This window comes from Lycium ferocissimum, chromosome 5, assembly GCF_029784015.1.
Source record: "Lycium ferocissimum isolate CSIRO_LF1 chromosome 5, AGI_CSIRO_Lferr_CH_V1, whole genome shotgun sequence".
Lineage (NCBI taxonomy): Eukaryota > Viridiplantae > Streptophyta > Magnoliopsida > Solanales > Solanaceae > Lycium > Lycium ferocissimum.
The window spans coordinates 72,211,171-72,232,694 of NC_081346.1; the positions used below are offsets into that span (position 1 = coordinate 72,211,171).

General features: G+C 35.4%; 2 protein-coding genes across 3 annotated transcripts; both read left to right on the forward strand.

The window, feature by feature from the left end:
- The first annotated feature begins 1,561 nt into the window (after positions 1 to 1,561).
- On the forward strand, positions 1,562 to 15,089 carry LOC132057342 (protein PTST homolog 3, chloroplastic). 2 transcript variants are annotated; one of them, XM_059449904.1, is made up of 13 exons: positions 1,562 to 1,875; positions 3,261 to 3,380; positions 6,065 to 6,198; positions 6,291 to 6,494; positions 7,181 to 7,385; positions 9,000 to 9,045; positions 9,136 to 9,186; positions 9,322 to 9,375; positions 10,327 to 10,446; positions 11,180 to 11,337; positions 12,745 to 12,796; positions 14,319 to 14,451; positions 14,685 to 15,089. In XM_059449904.1, exons 1-12 carry the CDS (start codon positions 1,733 to 1,735, stop codon positions 14,415 to 14,417), a joined length of 1,386 nt encoding a protein of 461 aa, XP_059305887.1. In that variant the 5' UTR covers positions 1,562 to 1,732; the 3' UTR covers positions 14,418 to 14,451; positions 14,685 to 15,089. The 2 variants fall into 2 exon arrangements, with proteins under 2 accessions (XP_059305887.1, XP_059305888.1); XM_059449905.1 differs by lacking the exon at positions 9,136 to 9,186 and having other exon boundaries at positions 9,328 to 9,375.
- Positions 15,090 to 16,088: 999 nt separating this feature from the next.
- Positions 16,089 to 19,374, forward strand: LOC132058535 (uncharacterized). The gene is made up of 6 exons (XM_059451004.1): positions 16,089 to 16,599; positions 17,862 to 17,959; positions 18,071 to 18,142; positions 18,583 to 18,707; positions 18,962 to 19,034; positions 19,189 to 19,374. The coding sequence occupies exons 1-6, from the start codon at positions 16,272 to 16,274 to the stop codon at positions 19,291 to 19,293; spliced, it is 801 nt and encodes a 266-aa protein (XP_059306987.1). The 5' UTR covers positions 16,089 to 16,271; the 3' UTR covers positions 19,294 to 19,374.
- Positions 19,375 to 21,524: the final 2,150 nt, after the last annotated feature.

Consider the following 21,524-nt stretch of genomic DNA (forward strand, 5'->3'; position numbering starts at 1 on the left):
CTGAAGAGCATTGTTACGGCTAACTTTTTTTTTACTGAAGTTATGACCTTGACAAGACCAAATTTCATAGTATAATGGTTGCACTTCAGACATATAGTGACTTGCCAACAAAGACATTTTCTTGAAATTGTGGCCTTGGCAAAGTCAAATTTCAGACAAATTATGGCTTCACTTTAGACATTTTTATACGAAATTTCAGCATATATATGGCCTCACATCAGACATCTTTGGCTTGAAGTTCAGTTGAACAAACTTTTGCCAAAAAACAGTAGCAGTAACTTATTCTTCAAATTTCAATATTTTAACACACGGTTCGACCCTCAAATCTACTTCAAATGAAGTCAAATTTTAGACATGAGCTCCAAATATCATGAAAATAAATAAATTTTAGAGATGAGGGTCAAAAACACACCTCAAGTATCACATTTTTTTTGAATTTTCTACATAAACTATCATGTGTGAGAGTTTGCTACCCAATCTATCACCAACTAGTTTGCAAAATACACCTCAACTATCAGTTGTTTACTTTTCCCACCTGAACTATCACCAACAAGTTTGCAAAAAAAAAAAACTATCAATAGGTATGTTTTGCAAACTGGTTGGTGATAGTTTAGGTAAGAAACTCTCACACCTGATAGTTTAAATATGAAACTGAAAAAAAAAAGTGATACTTGAGGTGTGTATTTGACCCTTAGGGCTCGTTTGGTACGAGGGATAAGGATAAATAATTCCGAGATTATATTTGAGATGAGTTTATCCCACGTTTGGTTGGGATAAAATCGCGGTATAACTAATTCAGGGATTGTAGTGTTATTTTATCTCTGTGAAAAAGTGAAATAACTAATCCCCGGATAACTAATCCCAGGTAAGTTATCCTAGGATAACTTGTTTCCTACCAAACGACCCCTTAAGTCTAAATTTTAACTGAATAACCTCAAAAGATGATAAACTATGGTTAAATTGGGGGGAGAAGAAACCACTTAGTACAATTGACAACCAAACTGTGTTAAAGATACTCTCTCCGTCTCATATTACTTGGCCACTTTCCCTTTCGCACGCCACTTAAGAAATCATAAATAAAAGATGTATTTTACTACCTTACCCCTATCTCTATCCAATAAATATATTCTAATAATATCAATTTTCAAGGATATTAAATACTAAGAGTAAGATGAGAAATGTTTAATTAATATTATCTTGGTTTGGTAAATGAACAAGTAATTTGTGACATATATTTTTAGTAATATGGTCAAGTAATATGAGACAGAGGGAGTAACTTATATAGAACCCGTTTGGCTTAGATTATAAGTTGTTTTAAGTTTTTTTGAGTGTTTGGCTGACCAGCTTATAAATCATTTTGTGCTTAAAATAAGCTTAAAAAAGTAAGTTGAGGTAGCCCAATTTTTTTTTTTTTTGGCTTATAAGCTATTTTTATGAGCTTTTTTTTTTTTAAGCTAAGCCAAACGAGCCCATACTATGTTTAGTATGGATTATTAATAATCTTATTAGATGATAAGCCTTTTTTCCAAAGGGTATGACTAACCATTTCTTACAATTAGCAACCCCATTAGTTGGAAAAAGAAAATAAAAAACACTGCATTCCAAAAGAAAAAGTTGTTGGCTCTTTCTCACAAACTTGTTACTATTACCTTGAAAGTTGGACTTTAGCTTCAAATCCAAACATTCCCAAGTTCTCAAATGCTTCAAAACTCATTTCAAGAACTGCTTTGTTATGGCTACTCTCTTTCATTTCCCTACTTCACATAAACTCTTCTTTACTCCTACCCCTTCTCTTTGTATACACCACAATCATCATCATTTCCTTCTAATTTACCCTTCAAAACCAGCTATTTGTGCTTCTATTAAAAAACCAAGGTTAGTTCTCATTACCCTTTTGAGTATATTATAGTTTTATTTACTTTTCTTGAGTGTATACTGATCCTATGTTTGTAGTTTGTGGTTCTTGATACTGACTTTTTAGCACTAGTATGAGTGCTTTTTCTTTAAATCTTGGTTGTTTTTGCTAAAGTATAAAAGAGAAAACATTAAAAAAGACCCTTCAAAACCAGTTATTTGTGCTTCAATAAAAAAACCAAGGTTAGTTCTCATTACCCTTTTAAGTATATTATAGTTTTATTTACTTTTCTTGAGTGTATCCTGATGCTATGTTTGTAGTTTTTGGTTCTTGATACTGACTTTTTAGCACCAACATGAGTGTTTTTTCTTCAAATCTTGGTTGTTTTTGCTTCAGTATAAAAGAGAAAACATTAAAAAAAAAAAACAAGGAGGGTGGGGGGGTGGGGGACCCTGAGCTGTCCACATTTTGCAACTTTGGTACTTAAAATGTAAAGTGTTGCTATTAAGGGTTATGGTTTCAATTAGGTATACTTTTGAAGAGGAAAAAGGAAATCAAGAAAAGAAGAAAGCAAAAAGAAAGAAGCTCAAATAAGAAGTGAGAACAATTAATTAAAAAGAAAAATAAAGGAAAAATGCCGTTTGGCTGCTCTTTTTGAACTGCTCCCTCTGTCCCAAACTTTGACAGTGAATTCGGAGATAGAAGATTTAAGTTTTTTGACATAAAATTTATATATTTAGAAACTACGTAAAAAGTACTATAAAATCACAATAATTAACAACTTAAAATACTTAAGAGGCACATAAAGAAATTCAGTTCAAAGGAAAACCTGGTTGACTCTCGAAATTCCAATTGTGCCACATAAATCGGGATGGACGGAGTTATTTTGTAGCTGTAATGCTCAACAACGAGAGTGAAGTCACTCTCCATACCACTTGGCACTCCAGGGATTTTTAAATAGGAACATTATAGTTCGAGGCAATATCAACACCATAGTTTAAGTATGAAAGCTGCAAAACATGAATAGTTTGTATGTATTCTCTGATAAGAAAAAATCAGGTTCATTTTCATCACTCATCTAAGTGTATTTTGGTTTTATCTACATTTTGTTATTTCTGCTGTGTTTGTGGTTTTGGTTCTTGAGAGTGACTTTTTAGCTATGAAAACCATTGAATGCGCTAATGTGAGTGATTTTCTTGAAATTGTGCTTCAATAAAAACTCAATTAGGTTCAAATAATCTACTTTCTCAATTGTACAGTGTTTACGGTTAGGTTCTCGATACTGACTTATTAGCTATGAGAATCTTGGTTGCACTAATGCAAGTAATTTTCTTGAAATCTTGGCTTGTTGCTCTTATTGAGATGGGTGTTTGACGTGCTTTTTCTTGTCTTTGGGTGGGTATAGGGCAAGCCGGAAGGTGAAAAGCAATGTTGATCTCTCCAATGACATCAGAGAATTTTTATCTTCTGTTGGACTTCCTGAGGATCACGTACCCACCATGAAGGAGCTGTCACAGCACGGAAGGTGTGAATTTCAATGCCATTTATGTTCTTGGTTTTCATTTTCCATTTTTATTTCATTTTGCAGCTAACATTGGTTCAGTTAAAGGATTTGAAGCTATTTAAAAGTGTATTTTATAAAAGCTGTATGTATAGAGGAATGGACCTAATTCATGTCAAACCTAATTCATGTCAAACTCCAACTAATATTAGCAGTGAAAAAGAATTTCTCTTACTGTGAGTATAGCAACTAGGTGGGGGTGGGGGTGGCCTCGGTGGAAGACAAGATGCGAGAAGCGAGATTGAGATGGTTTGGGCATGTGAAGAGGAGAGACACAGATGCCCCAGTGCGGAGGTGTGAGAGGTTGGCCATGGATGGTTTCGTACGAGGTAGGGGTAGGAAAAAAAGTATTGGGAGAGGTAATTAGACACGACATGGCGCAACTACTACATTACGAGGACATGACCTTAGATAGGAGGGTTTGGAGGACCCCAAATTAAGGTAGAAGGCTAGTGAGATAGTCTCGTTATCCCCTGTTCTTATTAGTAGTCGCATTATTGCAATATAAATTTTTATGCTCCGTGTTTACGTTATTATCCGTTATTTCTATGCTTTGATTATCCCGTGTTCTCTTGCTCCGATTTGCTATTATCCGTTATTTCTGTGTTGTGATTATCCCGTGTTATCCGTGTCGCTTGCATTATTTCTTCCATATCGCTTTGAATCTCTTTTCCGAATCTCTTAACTTTATCTTACTTCTTTTTATGCTTTTATTGAGCCGAGGGTCTTTCGGAGCTAACACCGTCCCACCTTGGTAGGAGTAAGTCTCTTTTACACTCTACCCTCCCCCGGACCCACGATGTGGGATTTCACTGGGTGGTTGTTGTTGTTGTTGTTGTTGTTGTTGTGAGTATAGCAACTAGATCAAATGAAATAGGACAAATGGAAGTTCTCTAGGTACATATTAAAGTGACCTGGTTAATAAGAAAGATTTACAGCACAACTAATTTTTGGCTGTAATTAAATCAATTTCATGAGTAACTACATAAGCTGCAGTTCTCATCTGCAAAACTTCTTCTTCAGTTTTCTTCCACTTGTTACTCCAACCAAACCATGTTTGAGCAAACCCCATGCATATGGAAAAGGTGAAATTCTACCAAGCTTGTCTTGCTTAATTTGATTGGTGAATGCCTTAGACTTGTCAAAAAATAATAATTAGTGAATGCCTTAGTGTAGCATAACTAGGTGCCATTGGACAAAACTCACAGAATAATGGTAAATAATTTGTAGATTTAGATTCATTTTGTGTCCGTGACCGTAGCCATCATCCTTGGTTCCCAGACCACATTACCAGGAATTAGGGCTGGGCCCCCTAGAATTGTATCTCTCCTTTATTCATATGATCATAGGTGGGACCCATGGCTGTGAATCAGAGAAGCAATTCTCAGTTTAATTAGGTTCCAAAATCATTAGATGTTCCATAGTATCTTGAATTTCTGGATGTGTGGCACACGTTATTTAGGTTTCGTTAGCATCATAGGAGTTTGTCATGATGTCGAAATGTTGCTAGACCACGAATGGGACCTTGTGAAGGATGCCCACTAGATAGCTACTAGGGGGGCCATCTTGACGGCAGAAAATCTTCGAAAGCGAAAGGTTGTTTGTGTCAGTTGGTGTTGCATGTGTAAGGAGATGGGTGAGGATGTGGACCATCTTCTTGTACGCTGTGGCTTAACCATGAGGTTATGGTGGGATATGCTTAGGTGGTTTGGTACTTCATGGGCAATGCCAAGAACTGTGAAAGAGTTAATGTTTTGTTGGAAAAGCGGGAGAAGAAGATGTAGGGCATGGAATGTGGTCCCTCTTGCGTTAATGTGGGTTGTCTGGAGTGAGATAAACAGGAGAGCTTTTGAGGGAGTAGAGTCGAGTTTTTATCCGTTGAGGAGTAGTCTCCGTTCTCTTATTTTCTTTTGGTGCACCCATAGAGTCCCTGTTTCACTGTTTGTATAGAAGATTGGGTGGAGTTTGTAGAGAATCATTTCTTTTTGTAGATTCTCTACCTTTTGGTATACCCCTTGTATACGGCCAGCTTTTTGGCCATGTTTATGAATGAAAATATATTTGCTTGATTTAAAACAAGAAGAGTTCCTTATTTCCAGTAAGCAAATGAAACTAAAGAGGTGAAGCTTCACGAAGAGGGTGCACTAGGGTAAGTGAGATTGTATAAGATTCTTGCCAGATATGTTGGGGTTAGAACTTAGTCTGTACGGACATGTGTAGTAGTGTATGTTCTATTGTTTCACGGATTAATAATTAATGTATAATATATGGATTGTAAAGTTTACTATAAAAGAATTGAGGCGTACATCATTTGTGTTCATACACTCTCAGTCGCTTCTTTCTTTCTTTCGGCTAAAGTGTAAATACATCAAAAAATTTGGATTTTGAGTCTTTAAGAACCAGATCGTGAAAAATGCAACATGTTTGCAAGAAGAACATGGGGCCTAGCATGCTATTGGTTTGGTGCGTTAGATCTCGGATAATTGTACAAGAAATAACGGGCGAGTCTTACTTAGATTATGACTAGGAGAGTTAAACTTCTTCAAGGAAGCTGCATTGGCCAACACCCCCCCCCCCCCAAACACCCCCCTCAGGTCAAGAAAACAAGTCTAAGCTTTAGCTATGTGATTGTTTCATACATTCTACAGGCAAGACCTTGCAAACATTGTTAGAAGAAGAGGATACAAACTTGTCAAGGAGCTTCTCTTAACTTCGAAACAACTAACCTATGACTGCAGTGGAGAGGATGGCCTTGTTGAGAAAAGTGAAAACGAACCCTCAGGTCAGCTTATCCATGTGTATTAATAATAGGTTGTAACAACATTGCCAGTTTGGAATTTTTCTGATTGACAACCTGCTAATTTAAAAGGTCAGATGGGAAGATAACAGACATGGCTTATGATGTTTCCTTGCCAAGTGAAGCTTCTGCAGCAGATGACTACATGAATGATGCAAACAATGATATAATTCTGAATTCTGATGAGCAAAATTCTGGTGATCAAGAACCCTTGGGCTATTCCTCCTTGGAGGAAAAGGTGGCCAATTTTATTCAGAATGGAGAACTGGATGGTGGAGAGGGTAAGTGATCCTCTTATTCCTCTTGTTTATCTGGGTTTACTGACAGCAATTCAGGTACTTTATGGTGACAATACTTGGCACTCCAATTCATCCATGTTACACACTTCCCATTTGGTCCCAAATATTTCATGCAGTTTCAAAAGTGCCACACTAACCATGTCAAGTCTCAACAACAACAACAGACCCTGTGTGATCCCACAAGTGGGGTCTATCGGAAACAGCCTCTCTACCCCATAAAGGTAGAGGTAAGGTCTGCGAACATCTTACCATCTAGCAACTCAATATAAGCTATAGTTCTTTTTTTGATAAGGTAAACATTTTATTAATGTATAGGGGCAACAGCCCAGCATGCAAGAGTTTACAGAATTAGTGTATCTTACTAAAAAAATTGATTATCTAAAAGGGCACCCTGTCACCTATACATACAGGAACCTCCAAGGTGCTTCAGAAGTTAAGTAAAAACAATAAACATGTCTCATTTGTGTAAAACTATTTTCTACCCCTTCGAACACTCCTATTTCTATCTAAACTATGAGGTGACATTCGTTTTCTCTGTCGAACCAACTCTACAAACAAATTCTGAGAATCATCGAATCAAATAAATAAATTCTCTCCTCAAAAGCTAGTTTCCAGTTATGAATATGTGCCACTGGATCTAACTGTTCCTTTTTTGCTTGATTTTTCAGATAGCGGCTTTGAAATTTTTCAAGGAGGTGAGCAAGTGGAGGGATCTGTTGAAGGACAGAATGTTGTAGAAACAGAATCTACTACTCCTACGGAGCATATAGATCTTGTTTATAACGGTAATGGTGCTGAGATATTTAATGGAAATTCCATGGCACAGTCCACCCAGCATGTCGAATATCCTAGTATGCAGACTTCTCCGATGAGGTATGCATTTCTCGCAATATTTAGGCTTCCATCTGAATAGGTTCTTCATTTTCCGTGGGGCTTCATTTTTTGCAATTGTGTTTACCAATAGACAGATCATGCTTTGTGAAACTTGACGCAGGATGAATGTGAAATAATCTGTATGCATAAAACCATCGAAGTTCTTTTTGTGTCTCATTCTTGTTGATTTGATAAACCTTCTTGTTGTGTCTCATTCTTGTTGATTCAATAAATCATATCTTTCGCGAAAAACGTCCTTCAACTATGTCCCAACCTAAACTACATCCTTGAACTATTCTTGTGAAAAAACATCCTTAAGAGTATCCTGAACTTAGCAGCTTTCATCCTTCCATTAGTTTCTTTCAAAACTTAACGGCTCTAACAGAAAAAGGTGGAGAGCACGTGACTTCCCCAAAGCTATCCTAATTCTAGAACATTTTTTCTGGCAACAACATAGATGGTTTGGTTGGGAATGGAGGTGGAAGACATTGGAAATCCTTGACAATGTATGGTGGTGATGACGGTGATACAAATGTGAAATGTTTGACGAGGAAGTAAAAGTAAGAGGCAAAGAAAAAAAAAAGACGACGACGACGACGACAAAAACACTAGGTGCTTTCTTCGCATATGTCCTTGCGTTGGTGGACAGAGTTACCTGGTACTTGTTGTCGCTGGTGGGAGGTGGCAGGTATCCCATGGAATTAGTCGAGGTGCACGCAAGCTGGCCCGAACACCACGGTTGAAAAAAAAAAAAAAAAAAGACGATTTTGAGAATATTTGGAGTCTTTGTGAGTGAAACATGATAAGCTGGTGATTTTCTCCTCTGTTCTTTTTTTTTTTTTTTTTTTTTTCAAAAAAATAAAAAATCTCCTTTGTTCTTTTTTCAAGAAAAAATTGAAGAACTAAACGCAGGCTCTCATGCGCAGAGGGCTGTTGGACAGATCTTGCTCCATACAGAAATAACTAATTTCCCCGATTCACACCAAGAAAAAATTTAGGGCACCAAGACATGTTTAAATTTAAAAGAGGATAATTGGTGAAGGCAGAAGGGAAAGAATAAACTGTAAAATAACAAGGAAATCAAATAAGTACCTTCACTATACTTCTATAGTCCTCTTCTCTGTTCACCAAAAACCCAGTGAAGTTTTTCTTTGTCCCAGAGTTTTGCAGAATCATTCTCCTCTTGGTGACCACCTTCGTTGGCGGATGAGGCCCATTCTCTATTATATCAATTTGGAAGAAAGAGCATCGAGTAGAGAGAAAGAGTTGAAAGCTCAAAAGCTACATAACAGTAGGATGAAAGTGTTTTAACTTTAGATTCTTCAAGGATTTGATTTTTGTTTACATGGATAGTTAAGATTTTGTTTAGATTTGAGGTATAGTTTAGATGTTTTTGGCTAAAAACTCCAATAAATCCAACTCGATGTTTTTCTGCACACTATCAACAAGCTGATGCCTTTTTCTTCTTTGAAGAGTTCAGATTTCCTGTCCGCTTCTTGTCTATGGTATTTTCTTACTAGCTCTAAGAATACAGATCAGATATTAATCTAAAGATGCTTCTTTTTCAGCTTATTTGCATCTTTCTGTTATCTGAATGCACCTTGATTTTTGTAGGAATGATAGCCTGTCAACTGAAGGGAGAAATAGTGCTGATACTGAGGTGATAAAATTCTTTGTTCTGATTGTTTGCTTTTTATTTGATTCCACCTTTGACTTGGAATTTCCTTTGCCTTTATATTTTATCTGTTAGCCCCACAAAATGGAGATTGAAGCTGAAACTAATAGTCTCAAGTTCATGCTGGTACCGCTCTTTTGAAAATTCACTGTTGAAATTTTGCTTACCTTACTTGGTTCAATGTTTCTTTGTTTATTGATTATTGATATACATTTTCCCATAAGAATTCCAATGCCTTAAATGGTTTTTTGCTGTTCTTAGCATCAGAAGGAGCTGGAGTTAACTCACTTGAAGCAGCAGATTGAAGAGGAAAAGGTATAATTTTCCTTCTTACTTTTCCTCTACAAAGACCTTACTCCCTTTTTTGTCTCACGATAGTAGTGGATATTTTCCTTCTTTTAATGAAAAATTGACATAAACAACCGCCCACGAAAATTGTGGCCAGCAAATGTAAATTTTGTGTATATTAATGTATAATATACATAAAATATACATTTTTAATACATAATAGTGTATATTGTTTGTATATTAGGTTAGCGAATGTAATTATTTTTGGCCAACCGGCCAAAAGTGTAACTTGCCCTTTTCTAAATGACAGAAAAGACACATTTCTCTGCGCTGCAGGCATGTTGCCACTTATTTGTCATCCTTATGTCATCTTAACTATTGACTTATGTCATCTTACCCTCAGGGGTTGGCCTGGTGGCAATTGACTTGAGCCTTGGGGTGCTCCCTTTCAAGGTCTCAAGTTCGAAACCCGCTGGGTGCAAACAATTTCGAGGGCCATCGGACTAGGAAACCACGAATTACCCGTGGTGCACTTGCGGGAAACTCCTTGCCGAGGGCTTGCACCCGGATTAGTCGGGCTCAAAGAGACTCGGACACCCGGTGCTTAATCAAAAAAAAAAAAAAAAAACTATTGACTTATGATCTCTCATGTTCAGTTTCTTCATTATATCTTGTAATATACTAAGTATTACTTGATTTTTTGATGATACAATCTTATACACAATAAACCAACTCAATAAACTATGAAAAAGACCAGTTGATAAGGGAAACTGGAGTGTTCTTTCTTGGAACTTGCTGTGGCATTTGAATTGAACTAGTTTATTCATGCTGCTGATATGATCATTAATATTATATTTTGGTAATTCATTTCAGCTATTCTGGTCGTGTATTACTGTGTGTGAGAATTTTATCATAAATTTGAACAATTGGTTCTTCATGAAGTGGAAAGGTGTAATTTTCTTATAATTCTATTTTCAGCGAAAACTGTCTATTTTGCAAATCAAAGCTGAAACAGAAATCAGAGATGCACAAAGACTTATTTCAGAAAAAGATGCTGAGCTAAACGCTGCTGAAGATAGCCTTTCAGGACTGAAGGAGGTATTCAAGCAACCTCTTGTATTAATATTCCTGAATTTACAAGATTCTTGGCTACTGCAACCAAAGTATAACATGGAAAAATAATTGGGAAATTGCTCCAACTTCTGCTGAAATGAGGTTTTATGAAATTTAAATATCGACCAGAAATGTCATAAAGATGTTGGCTTCATTAAAGGTAATATCATTTAAATAATATTTGACATAGCAGAAGCAGTAAGAACTTGTGATTTCTGAGAGAAAGGAAAATCAAGAATTTTTTTATTTTGATAACCGTGGTGTCCGGGTTAGCTTGCGCGCACCTCGACTAAATCCATGGGATACCTGCCACCTCCCATCAGCAACAAATACCAGGTAACTCTATCCACCAAGGCTAGAACATATGGGAAGAAATCACCTAATGTTTTGTCTCTACTAGGAATTGAACTTGAGACCTCATGGTGCTCAACCCACTTCATTGACCACTAGACCACACCCTAGGGTGCAATCAAGAGAAAATTTATAGTGAACTTGAACTATAATAATGTTTGGAAGTTTGAGTGAAACAAAGAAAACAAGAGTTTAAATGCTGAAAACCCTAATCTGAAACTAATTAGAATTCATTGTCCTCATCAATACAAAAAAAGAACAGATAATAAATAGAATAGAAAGAGATCCTAAATAACTAGGAAACTAAAGCCCCACCTCCAACTTTCCATCCTATGGCTTGTTGATATAGCACATTTGCTTCTGCTAGGTTGAAATTCAATACCGGGCAGATGGAGAACATGTTGAGGTGGCTGGCAGCTTCAATGGGTGGCATCACAAAGTAAAAATGGATCTACAAGAATCATCAGATCCCATTGGCAAAGATATACAAGCATCATCAGATATCATAGATCCCACTGGCATGAGGTTATTATTCTGTCTATTTCTTTATTTTGGGGTGATTCTTAATGTATCAGTTTATCAGTTGTGTAATTTCTGACCTCCTTAGATATGGTACTCGTATTTAGGTTATTTCCTTTTCATCTCTTCCTATCGTTTTGTACTACTTCAAATCTTCAATAACACATTGTTTGTTGCATGTCCTTTTTCCTTATAAGTAGTGTCTTTCTCTGATCCTGAAGGCTTAAGATATTTGGCATTCTCTATATGTGTAGTTAATTCTAGTCTGATGTTTATAGTTCTCAACTGCTAAAACTAACTTTGAGACATTTGGGTAGTGTATATTCGTGCTAAAATGGAAACTAGCTACATTTGCAAAATAGTACAAGGGATGGATGTAACTACAATGAGAGGGAAGGAGAGAGTAGGGAGGAAAGCAGTTTCCTCTTTCCTCTTCTCGTGAGAAAACAAAGTATGTCCCTGGGATTTCATAGGAGTAGAAGAAATGTATAACAATGCCTTAGGAAGTATCTTCCTTTACCCTGATTTTGGTCTTAAAGCGACTGACAAGACGCTGCTTAAGTTAAGTAGTGCCTTCATGATCATCGCTTGTTATAACAATGCCATCTACATGAACAACCAAGAATATGTGTTTGCCGTAATGAGAATATGAAGTGATCAACATGACTCTAAGGCATGTCAAATTGTTGGACAACAATACTTGAACGACCAAACCAAGCCCTTAGTGATTGCTTAAGACAATATAGAGATCAACATAGTGGACGAACTTGGAGGTTGGAGGTTGATCCATGTAGTCCTCCTCAGTGAGTTCGTCGTGAAGAAAGACAATTTTTATATCCAAACTGACAGAGGGGCCAATAGAACATGACTAAGAAAAATAATACAAATGATAACTAAGCAAACCTTATCAAAAATAAATAACTGTATGGAGAAAGAATTCAAATAACTACAATTACACGGAATATGTAAAGTGATTATCATATCAATCAAGTATCAAAACCATCTTAATTTTTTAATTTAGATTAAAAGATAGTTTTATGTTTTTTGGAACTAGTTTTCTTATACTAAAATTTTAATTTCTTGTCCTAATCAATAAAAATACCTTTGAAACACTTAATTATAATTAATGCATCACTTGCCAGCTAGTATATTTTTTTCCTACTATTTTCCTCTTAAAGATATAGTCAACGGGAGATGAGGCACTCACCTTAGCACCATAGTGCCTCGCTACTTAAGCGAAGTGAAGCACACAACCTGCTTTTAGCTTAGCTCAGGGCCAAAATCCACGATCTACTGGGTGTTAATCTATAGTTGGCTTCTTGCCCTGATAAATTTGAACTATTCTTATCTTTTGAGTCATCATATTTTTTCATTTGTAATACTATGAATAACATGATAAACGATGCGTTCCAGGGAACCTCGACTTTGGAAAACCGTGTTATGGCTGTATCCAGGGATATATGAGGTACATTATCTACAAACTACTGTATGATAGGCAATAAGCTGGTTGTGTGGTCACTTATCGCCTCATAGTTGTATTTGGAATATGTAACTTGGCTTTTCTTGACATGCATTTGTGTTGTCCATAGACAATGCTATTAGGAGTACATTGGTCGATTCTTTAAAAGATCTTAAACTCTGTCCAAGCTCATCTGTGGTATTCTTGTTTGAGTCATGTTCATAACTTTGCAGTACTCATGAGGAGAACAGGCAACTGAATTAGAGAATTGAGGTTGAGTAAAACTAATAACCACAATGGAGTTTTATTCATACAATGTGTTGATAAAAGAAACAATGTATATTTTCTTGCAGTTATAAATTAGATTCAGCTTATGTTGCTTGGACTCTTCAAAAATGCTGACGGGTGCGTGTTAGATCCTCTCCAAAAGTAGTGGATTTTAAAGGATCCGACACACGTGGGGCAACATATTTGGAAAGTCGGAGCAACATAGGATTTAGCAGTTGTTCCTGTGGTAGGATTGTTGTCTTCAAAATGCTCAATCAGTCGCTGGAAAAAAGAAAGTGTCGTTACTTCATTAGATTTTACATGGTCAGAAAAATATGTGAACATTCAGATTATTAAGTAGGCCTTTGGACATAAAAACTATGGCACTTGAAAAGTAGTATTTGGAGTTAAGTTGAAAAAGGGTAATTGGAAATTGAACTTGTGTTTTTCTGCACATGCATTTACTTGCAAAAAAGTTGAAATTTTGTGCGTGGAAAAGATCTTTCACTTGAAACACTGGTTTTGAAACTCATCTTCAAAAAAAAAATTCAAAAACTCTATCCAATGTATAACCAAACTTTGTTTTGAAAACAAGGAAAAAAATTTCTATGGCCAAACGGCTCCTAAGTCGGAAGCAAAGAACAATCATTGCAAGTGTATCCAGTTTAGTTAAGTCCTAAAACAGATGGAGATCCAGGGACCAGGTATGCTCCAGTTTGCAATTTTTGGAATAGGATCATAGAATCTATTTGGTGAAGTCCACAAACCAAAATACTATTGAAAATCTCCTCTCTCACCCCGATAGAGGCAGACATAGATGCACACACGCACAAAGAAAAGACGGCAACAAAAATAAACAAGGGAAGAGGAGGAGGAAAATAGACTGACCTCTCAGAGTCAATTGAAGGGGTCCACTAACTCTTTGCCCATTTCTGACCATAGTTCTATGATGAAAGTTCAACTATTGTGCTTACTAATTTTGATTTTAGGAAGAAGTTTACAGCAATTGTTCTGCTCAGGCACTTCACTCAAAAAAATCAATTTTCATTGTTTCAACCTTAAATTTTTATAGTCTGACAATCTCACTTAACCAAGGACTTCTTAAATTAGAATGTCCTACCATGAGTGGGCAAGTTGAGTCCTTTGATGAGTTCCTATTTATATTAATCAATCTTACCTCTGCATAACAGCTTTTCTGTTCTCCTGCTTTAAAGATGTTTGAATGTGTCTTAACATTGTTCAAGGACTTTATTTCGTACAGATAAAATTTATCGTTGATAACCACTGGACAACTGATCCTCAAAGAGAGTCTGTGACGAGAGGTTCAATACACAACAATGTACTGCGAGTTGATAGATGACTTGGGCATTGCATTCCCACATGCAGATACCGAGGTAGCTTAGTAATCTCTTCTGACAATTATGACGTAGAGCCAACATTACATTTCTTTGTTTACAACCCTACTGACTGGAAATGCCACTTTCTTTCTCCTTTTGAGAATGTTGGTGGCAGTTGACATGTTTGCTCTTTTAATCCGTATAAACTCTGATTTTCTTATTCTTCCTCTCATCATTTGCTAATCTTTTACCCTCCCCTCCCCAAAACGTGCCTCGACTCTTCCCTGCAGACAATTGCAAGCAGCAGTAAGGATCTAGTTTGAAGTTCATTCATGAAAGATCAATCATGCAGTCTATGGATCATGTTGCTTTTATATTGTTGCAAATCAATGAGCCGGTCCAATGCAATTTGAAAAGTTACATGCTTCGTCTACCTTCAAAGCGCCTCATCCTACTGAAGACACAGGCTATATTGGACTACTTGCACAGCATAGCAGCTGCTGGTGTAAACGTTTAGTTGTAGGCTGTAGAGTTCTGATATGCACATAGTTGAATAAGAGGAAGCAAAATGTAGTCACTAGGATGAATTTTGTTAATATTGTGTTTGTACAATGGTGAATTCTTTGTAAAATTTTAATGGGGTGGCAAGTTTCCACCCTACCATTTAAGCCAATATTGGCGAACTTCAGGCAAAAGCGCTCTTCCGGTTACTTGCTTCTTCATCATCTTCTTCGTTGTTGTTGTATACTAGTGTGTTTCGAATATATTGTACGTCAATTGAAGTATAATGCTTGAGTGAAATTTTACATCAGAACCACGGATGAAGCATTTGTGAGCTGCATTTAGTAACTTTTTTACAACCATACATGTGTTTGAAACAGAAGAACGGCAAAAAAAAAAAAAAAAAAAAAAGAGGCAAATGTGACTAAGTTCTGTCAATGTGTGGGGTCGGGGAAACGACCATGTAAGTGTTTATCAGTACGTAGCATTACCTCGCATTTTTTGAGAAGGTTTCGCCTTGAACCCATGGCCTCTAGGTTACATGACATCAAATTTAGTAGTTATGTTAAGGCTCTCTTCAAACAGAAGAACATTTCACAATATTAAACTTATCAAAAACTATGAAAGAATTAATTCCAGGATTTCACAATATTAAACTTATCAAAAACCATGAAAGAAATATTCCAGCAGCACCTAGATATAAAGATTCCATGGAGTCAAAGTACCATTTGAAAATCACCATTGTTGTAAGCTTGAAGAAGTGAATCTTAAATTATGAATATCAAAATTAAGTTTAAATCAAGTGAATGTTACCGAAAAAGCTTGAAAACATTGATAAACATGAAGACTAACTATATGAACTACTCTCAGTTTGACATATGTTGTAACTAAAAGTTACTAGCAAATGCTCCTAAAAAATGTCTGATCATAGTAAAAATACTACGTGATTTCTTTTTATCTGTTCAAATGTTGGACATAATTATTTAATATTTGTGCTGATAGAAAATAATAAATATTCATACAATTAATCGAGGTGCGCTCAAACTATACACTCAAATGTTCCTAACCTTTGCCAATTCTTATCTGTTTTCCTGATCCACCAGAACTGTGTCATCCCATCATGCTGAAAAAGAACCAAAAAACTTTAAAGTAGTGCAAAGATCCTTATTCTCTAACTTGTGGTCACCACGTGTAAATGCTTAGTATATTCATTTTAATGTATAGTCGTGTCACTTTCTTTGCCTTTCCCAATTTTCTCTTATCTCCAACTACTACTACTACGCCTATTTATTATTAGTCCAAACCTATGCACATAACTCTCTACTCATAGCTTCTTGAAATTAATCACTTTGTTTTTTCTTGCTTTGTTATCACAAATGGCTAATATAGTGAATGCTTCACCAATTGCATTCACAAAATACACATCTCCTTCTTTTTCTTCTTTTAATTACCAACCAATTATCTCTTCCAAAATTTCCTCTGAATTTTTGAAAAATGAAGTGTTTGGTAATGCAAAAAGAAGGGTTCTTTTAGCTCCTACCTTAGCTTACAAGAAGTTGAATTCTGAAGACATTGTTAATTTAAACATAGTTGAATTAAATAAAGAAAATGAAGTGGAAAAAGAGGATTATTCTTCTACTGATGAGACATTTTTGTATTCATTCAATCCTTTGCCATTGATGTTTGTTGCTGCTCTTCCAGGAGGTAATGCTGCTTTAATTACATTAAGTTACTTTTCTTATACAATCCAGCATAAAATATTACTTTAAGGTAACCATATTTTTAATTTACATCCGTATAGCCAACTTTTTTTTTGCAACAGTGTTTACATACACGATATACAACAATGTACACTTACTGTCGATAATGTATCAACCTTATATAAAAGTATATAATAATGTATCAAAAGGTCATTTCGGGTAATATTAGAAATATGGGTCATTTTGGCTAAATATTTTCTCCAAATAGGCATAGAGTGTTATTTTTGCTTTATCGTCTTATACCTATGATGCCAATTTGAATTGGTTGAATATGCCCCAAGAATAGTTACAACACGAGTCTGTTTGGTATGACATAATTCATTTCTGAAAAAACATAGTGATTATCTTTAATTAGATGACTTAGGACCAAACTGATCACTTCATGTTTATATAGTAAGGACCGAATGGAACAAAAGTCCATACATTAAGGACCATTTTAATCATTTCTCAACACTTAAGACATTGTTATTAATCTTTAGCACTCAAAATTTTCACTAGAATACTCACCAATATGCAATTTGGGGACTTTTTGAATGTAAAGATTTTTAGTTCAAATGCTAAATGCTGTAAAACTGCTTTCATAGCCCTGCTTATTCTTATGTGCTGATTAAAAATTTGACTTGTATATTATACAACTACTTGTGGAAGAAAATATAAGAATAGTGTTTAGCATTTTGGAAAATGAAACATCCCATCATACTAATAAGGGCAAAGGTCTAAATATTACCCCTGGACTATACGATTTAGAGTTAACCTCCATTAAAAAAGTGTCTCGTTCTTACCCTTGCCGTTACCAAAATGGCTCAATTTTGCCCTTCTGGGCTAATGGCAGCAGCATAAAAGGTAAATGTCGACCATTTGTGAGTTCGAGGGAAAATATGGATCATTCGCGAAGTTCAAAGGCAAAAGGCATTTATTTCTGCCCTAAATAAATCACTGTTATTGAAACTTCTCTATTACTATTTTTAGTAGAACAATGTAAAATATTTTAGGTCTAGAATTAGAAAGAATGTCATATAAGGAAGTGCAAGTTATAATCTTTTGTCGTAGTTTGTTAATGGTTGGGCTCATGGGCTGCTTGGTACAAGGTCTTTTCTTGGCGCTTCTTCTCTACTGTACTTTTGCTTTTTGATCTTACATAATAGGAGTAATTCTGATTTATTTATTTGTAATCCCATTATGAAAATGCTGGTTATTTTGATTCAGCTGGAACTATAAGGTCTCTATTTGGACCTTTTGTTGAGATTGTAAAATCATTGAACTTACCTGATTGGCTTGTGCATTGGGGTCATCCTGGTAACATGGTATGTATATGTTTTATTCCAGCATTCTTTTGTCTTTCATAACACGTAAAAAAACCTCAGATGGATACTAAATTGAGTGAATTTGCTAAAGGATCAAATTTCCTTTTTCAGGCTGTTGTGCTCTTTGCTATGGGTGGATATGGGACTTACCTTGGTTTTCGGATACGCTTTTCTGATGATGTGGTAAGAATTAAAAAAAAACTATTTAGCTTGTAAACGCTAACAATATAAAGAATTTTTACACTAAACAGTCTAATTTTTGCTATGGTGGATATGGGACTTACCTTGTTATAGCAGTTATCTTTTAGGTTACTCGAAAGTGGAAACGTAGAAGTTAAACTCGTAAAGGATTTAATGTTGAATTCGTCTTTCCGTCTTCTCGAGCTTAAACGAAGAAGTGGGATTTATATAGCTGATCCCAACTTGTTTGGGATTGAGGCGTTGTTGTTTATGATAATGGCATGCGATGAGTTTAAATGGAGAAACAAGATCAATATGGGACTGAGGAGTGGTTGTTGTTGTTGTATCGTCTTCTCCGTTTTTGTTGTATTTAAGTGTTCAATTTTTTTTTTTTATATATATTTTTTTTATATATATATATATTTTTTTTTGTTGAGCTATAGGAGGAAAAGGCAAAAGCCAAAGACTTGCATCCAAAACTTCTAGGAGGAATGTTCATCTTCTTTGCTCTTGGAGCTACTGGTGGAATAACATCTCTGCTTACTTCAGATAAGCCTATTCTTGAAAGGTACCTTATTTAATCTCTTGCCACCAAAAATTTAAAACTTGTATACATTATGATGGATACAATGACGACAACATACCCAATGTAATCCCGTGGGTCTAGGAGGAATGTTCATCTTCTTTGGGAGCTACTGGTGGAATAACATCACTGCTTACCCCTATTCTTGAAAGGTAGGGAGAATCTTTGCCACCAAAAATTTGAAACTCGTATACATTAATGATTAATAGTCACACTGATATTTTCTATTTTTGTTGCAGTCCTCATGCTGTCACAGGTTTTATTGGCCTTACTCTTTTGACTATACAGACCATTTTACCTACACTATTCGAGGTAAATCCGCTCAACGTGTCAAAATTATGAGTCTTATTTCATCAACAAAATGGATTTTTATCCTTTTTACTTGGTCAATAGCTAGTTCGGGATTGAGACATAGTTGATTGATCTATATTGATATTATGTTAGCTTAAACTCATGTTTTGTTCAGGGAAATCCTGGATTGAGGAATGTTCATGGCATATTGGGTAGTGGCATAATGACTTTGTTTCTCGTTCACGCGGCCCTTGGGCTTCAGCTGGGCCTAAGTTACTAGCCCATTAAGAGAATAACAGAGTAGCCTGCTGGGGAACTCAGTTTTGGTTATGACTTATGAGAAACTTTCTATTTAGAGCTGAGAAAAATTTACTGTTATTTGGCATTATAGAGAGGGAAAATAAATAATCTTTGTATTATAGCAATTTGAGAAAGGGTATAATGCAGAAATATTAGTCAGATTCACCCAAGTTTAAGGGCGACCGCACTTTGTGGGAATACACTGGCTATGTTGTTATTGTTGTTGTTTTACCCAAATTTAAGGGCCGTCTATGTATTTGGCCAAGTGAGTTTCTTTAATAGAACAAATCAAACGTCCATCAACAAATAATCCTTGTATTACAATCTTGCATTACTATTCCTATAGTACTAACCTCTGCATGACTTTTGGACCAATGGTCCTAATTACATCCCTTCAAGAGACAGTCAAACAAATGACAGCATCGATTGTATTCCAAAATGTGTTAATTAAAGGTACTATTTAAAGTAAAATGCACTTAGTTAAATATTTTCAGTATCAAAATTAAAATTTGTCAGCAACTTGAACCATTGAAGTTGAAGTGTGTAATTGACCAGTGCTAATTTTGACAAATGATGGGCACAAATCACATCCTAAATAAATACTACTTCTCTTTCAAATCAATTACTCCTTTTTCTTTTTCTTTGTCGGTCATGGCAAATTGTAACTATTAAATCAAAAAATCCAAAGCACCGTTATAACTATATTTGGGGTTAATTAAACATTCTCGTTTTTCTCCACTGATCATAATATATGAATACTCTATTTTTGCAGTCATCCTTCTGTTTAAGTAGTAGTATATAGTATAATTTTTTTGTTTAGTGTACCAGTATTGGCAGTGCAGAATATAGGACAAAATTATTAAATTACCACATAATTTGGAATGGGTCTTCATTATATGGCTCAGACTCCAATTTTCACTCACGTGACCAGCAAAACGAATTAAGAACTCTTTTAGTATACGTATGACCGACACTTTTCTCCTCTCTCTCTCTCTTTCTCTTTTTTTTTTTTTATTTAATCCATGTGCACCAGGGTTTTAAAAGGCAGTTCTCTAACTCGCCTTGGATCGAGAACTGGCAAAACGCCTCGGGACTTACATGTGGGCTTAGTTCTATGAGGCTTACGCCCTAAGCGTCCAACTGTTCGCTCTAAACACGCCCAACGCGCAACGCTCTGGGCTTGCCTAAGAGTTCTTACACAAATTATGTGTCAAATCGTTCAGTTAACATTACTGACCCTCATAATTCTTTATTAAATGAATTTTGCTTAGTAGTTTTCTTCATCGATAGAAATAAGACGATTGAGAGTAACTTAAATAGCAAACCGTAGTATTGCATATTTAGTATTTGATAATACTGTGAGGGTGAATATCACTTAACATTTCTTTAAAAAATACATAGCCGAACTTTACATCTTTACTTGTCATTGGTCTTCACATTTTTGTTCTATGTCTCAAAATTATCATAGTTTATTATTTTGCTATTTGAAAGTAATTTTATTTTTATTCATGAAGGAGTGATGTTTTAATTATAATATGATAAAGTTTATTGATTATTTTCTTTTATAGAGGTAAATTGCATAGTATGATAGTAGTATGCTTTAAGAAATTGTAGAAATTGTGATTCTTTTATTGTTTGAAAGATAAGACGTTAAAGTTGGTTTGCATCTCATAATAACGTTTAAATCATTGCATTATTTATACTTGTAAAGTCATGTTAGAAGTTTTGTTTTCTATGAGTTTCTTTAATCATGCTTATATTTTTTTTATACTATTAATATTTTTTTTAAAATTTTTTGTGTTATTATACTATTTTACTACATTATAAATTAAAAAATTAAAGATCCATGCGGCTTACGCCCCGTGCCTCGGGGCTTACGCCGTGCTTTGCACTAAGTAAAATGCCCCGCCTCGCGCCTCGCCTTTGCAAATGCTGATGTGCACATTAGTTGAGGATAACACTTTATTTGTATTACTATATCAAATTAATGAATGCAAAATAATTTTTCAAATATGTATTTTCCACTTATTATAGTTAAGTGATATACATATTTTTTACTTTCATTATCTTATAGGTAAAAAGACTTTACATTTGACACAACTTTAAAAGTTTATTCATGAGGTGGGAATTGTCAAGACCGTATACGAAGATCAAGTCTCCTATTCCACCACCTGATATGAGACTCAACACCTCCCGTACGCCCTTGTCAAT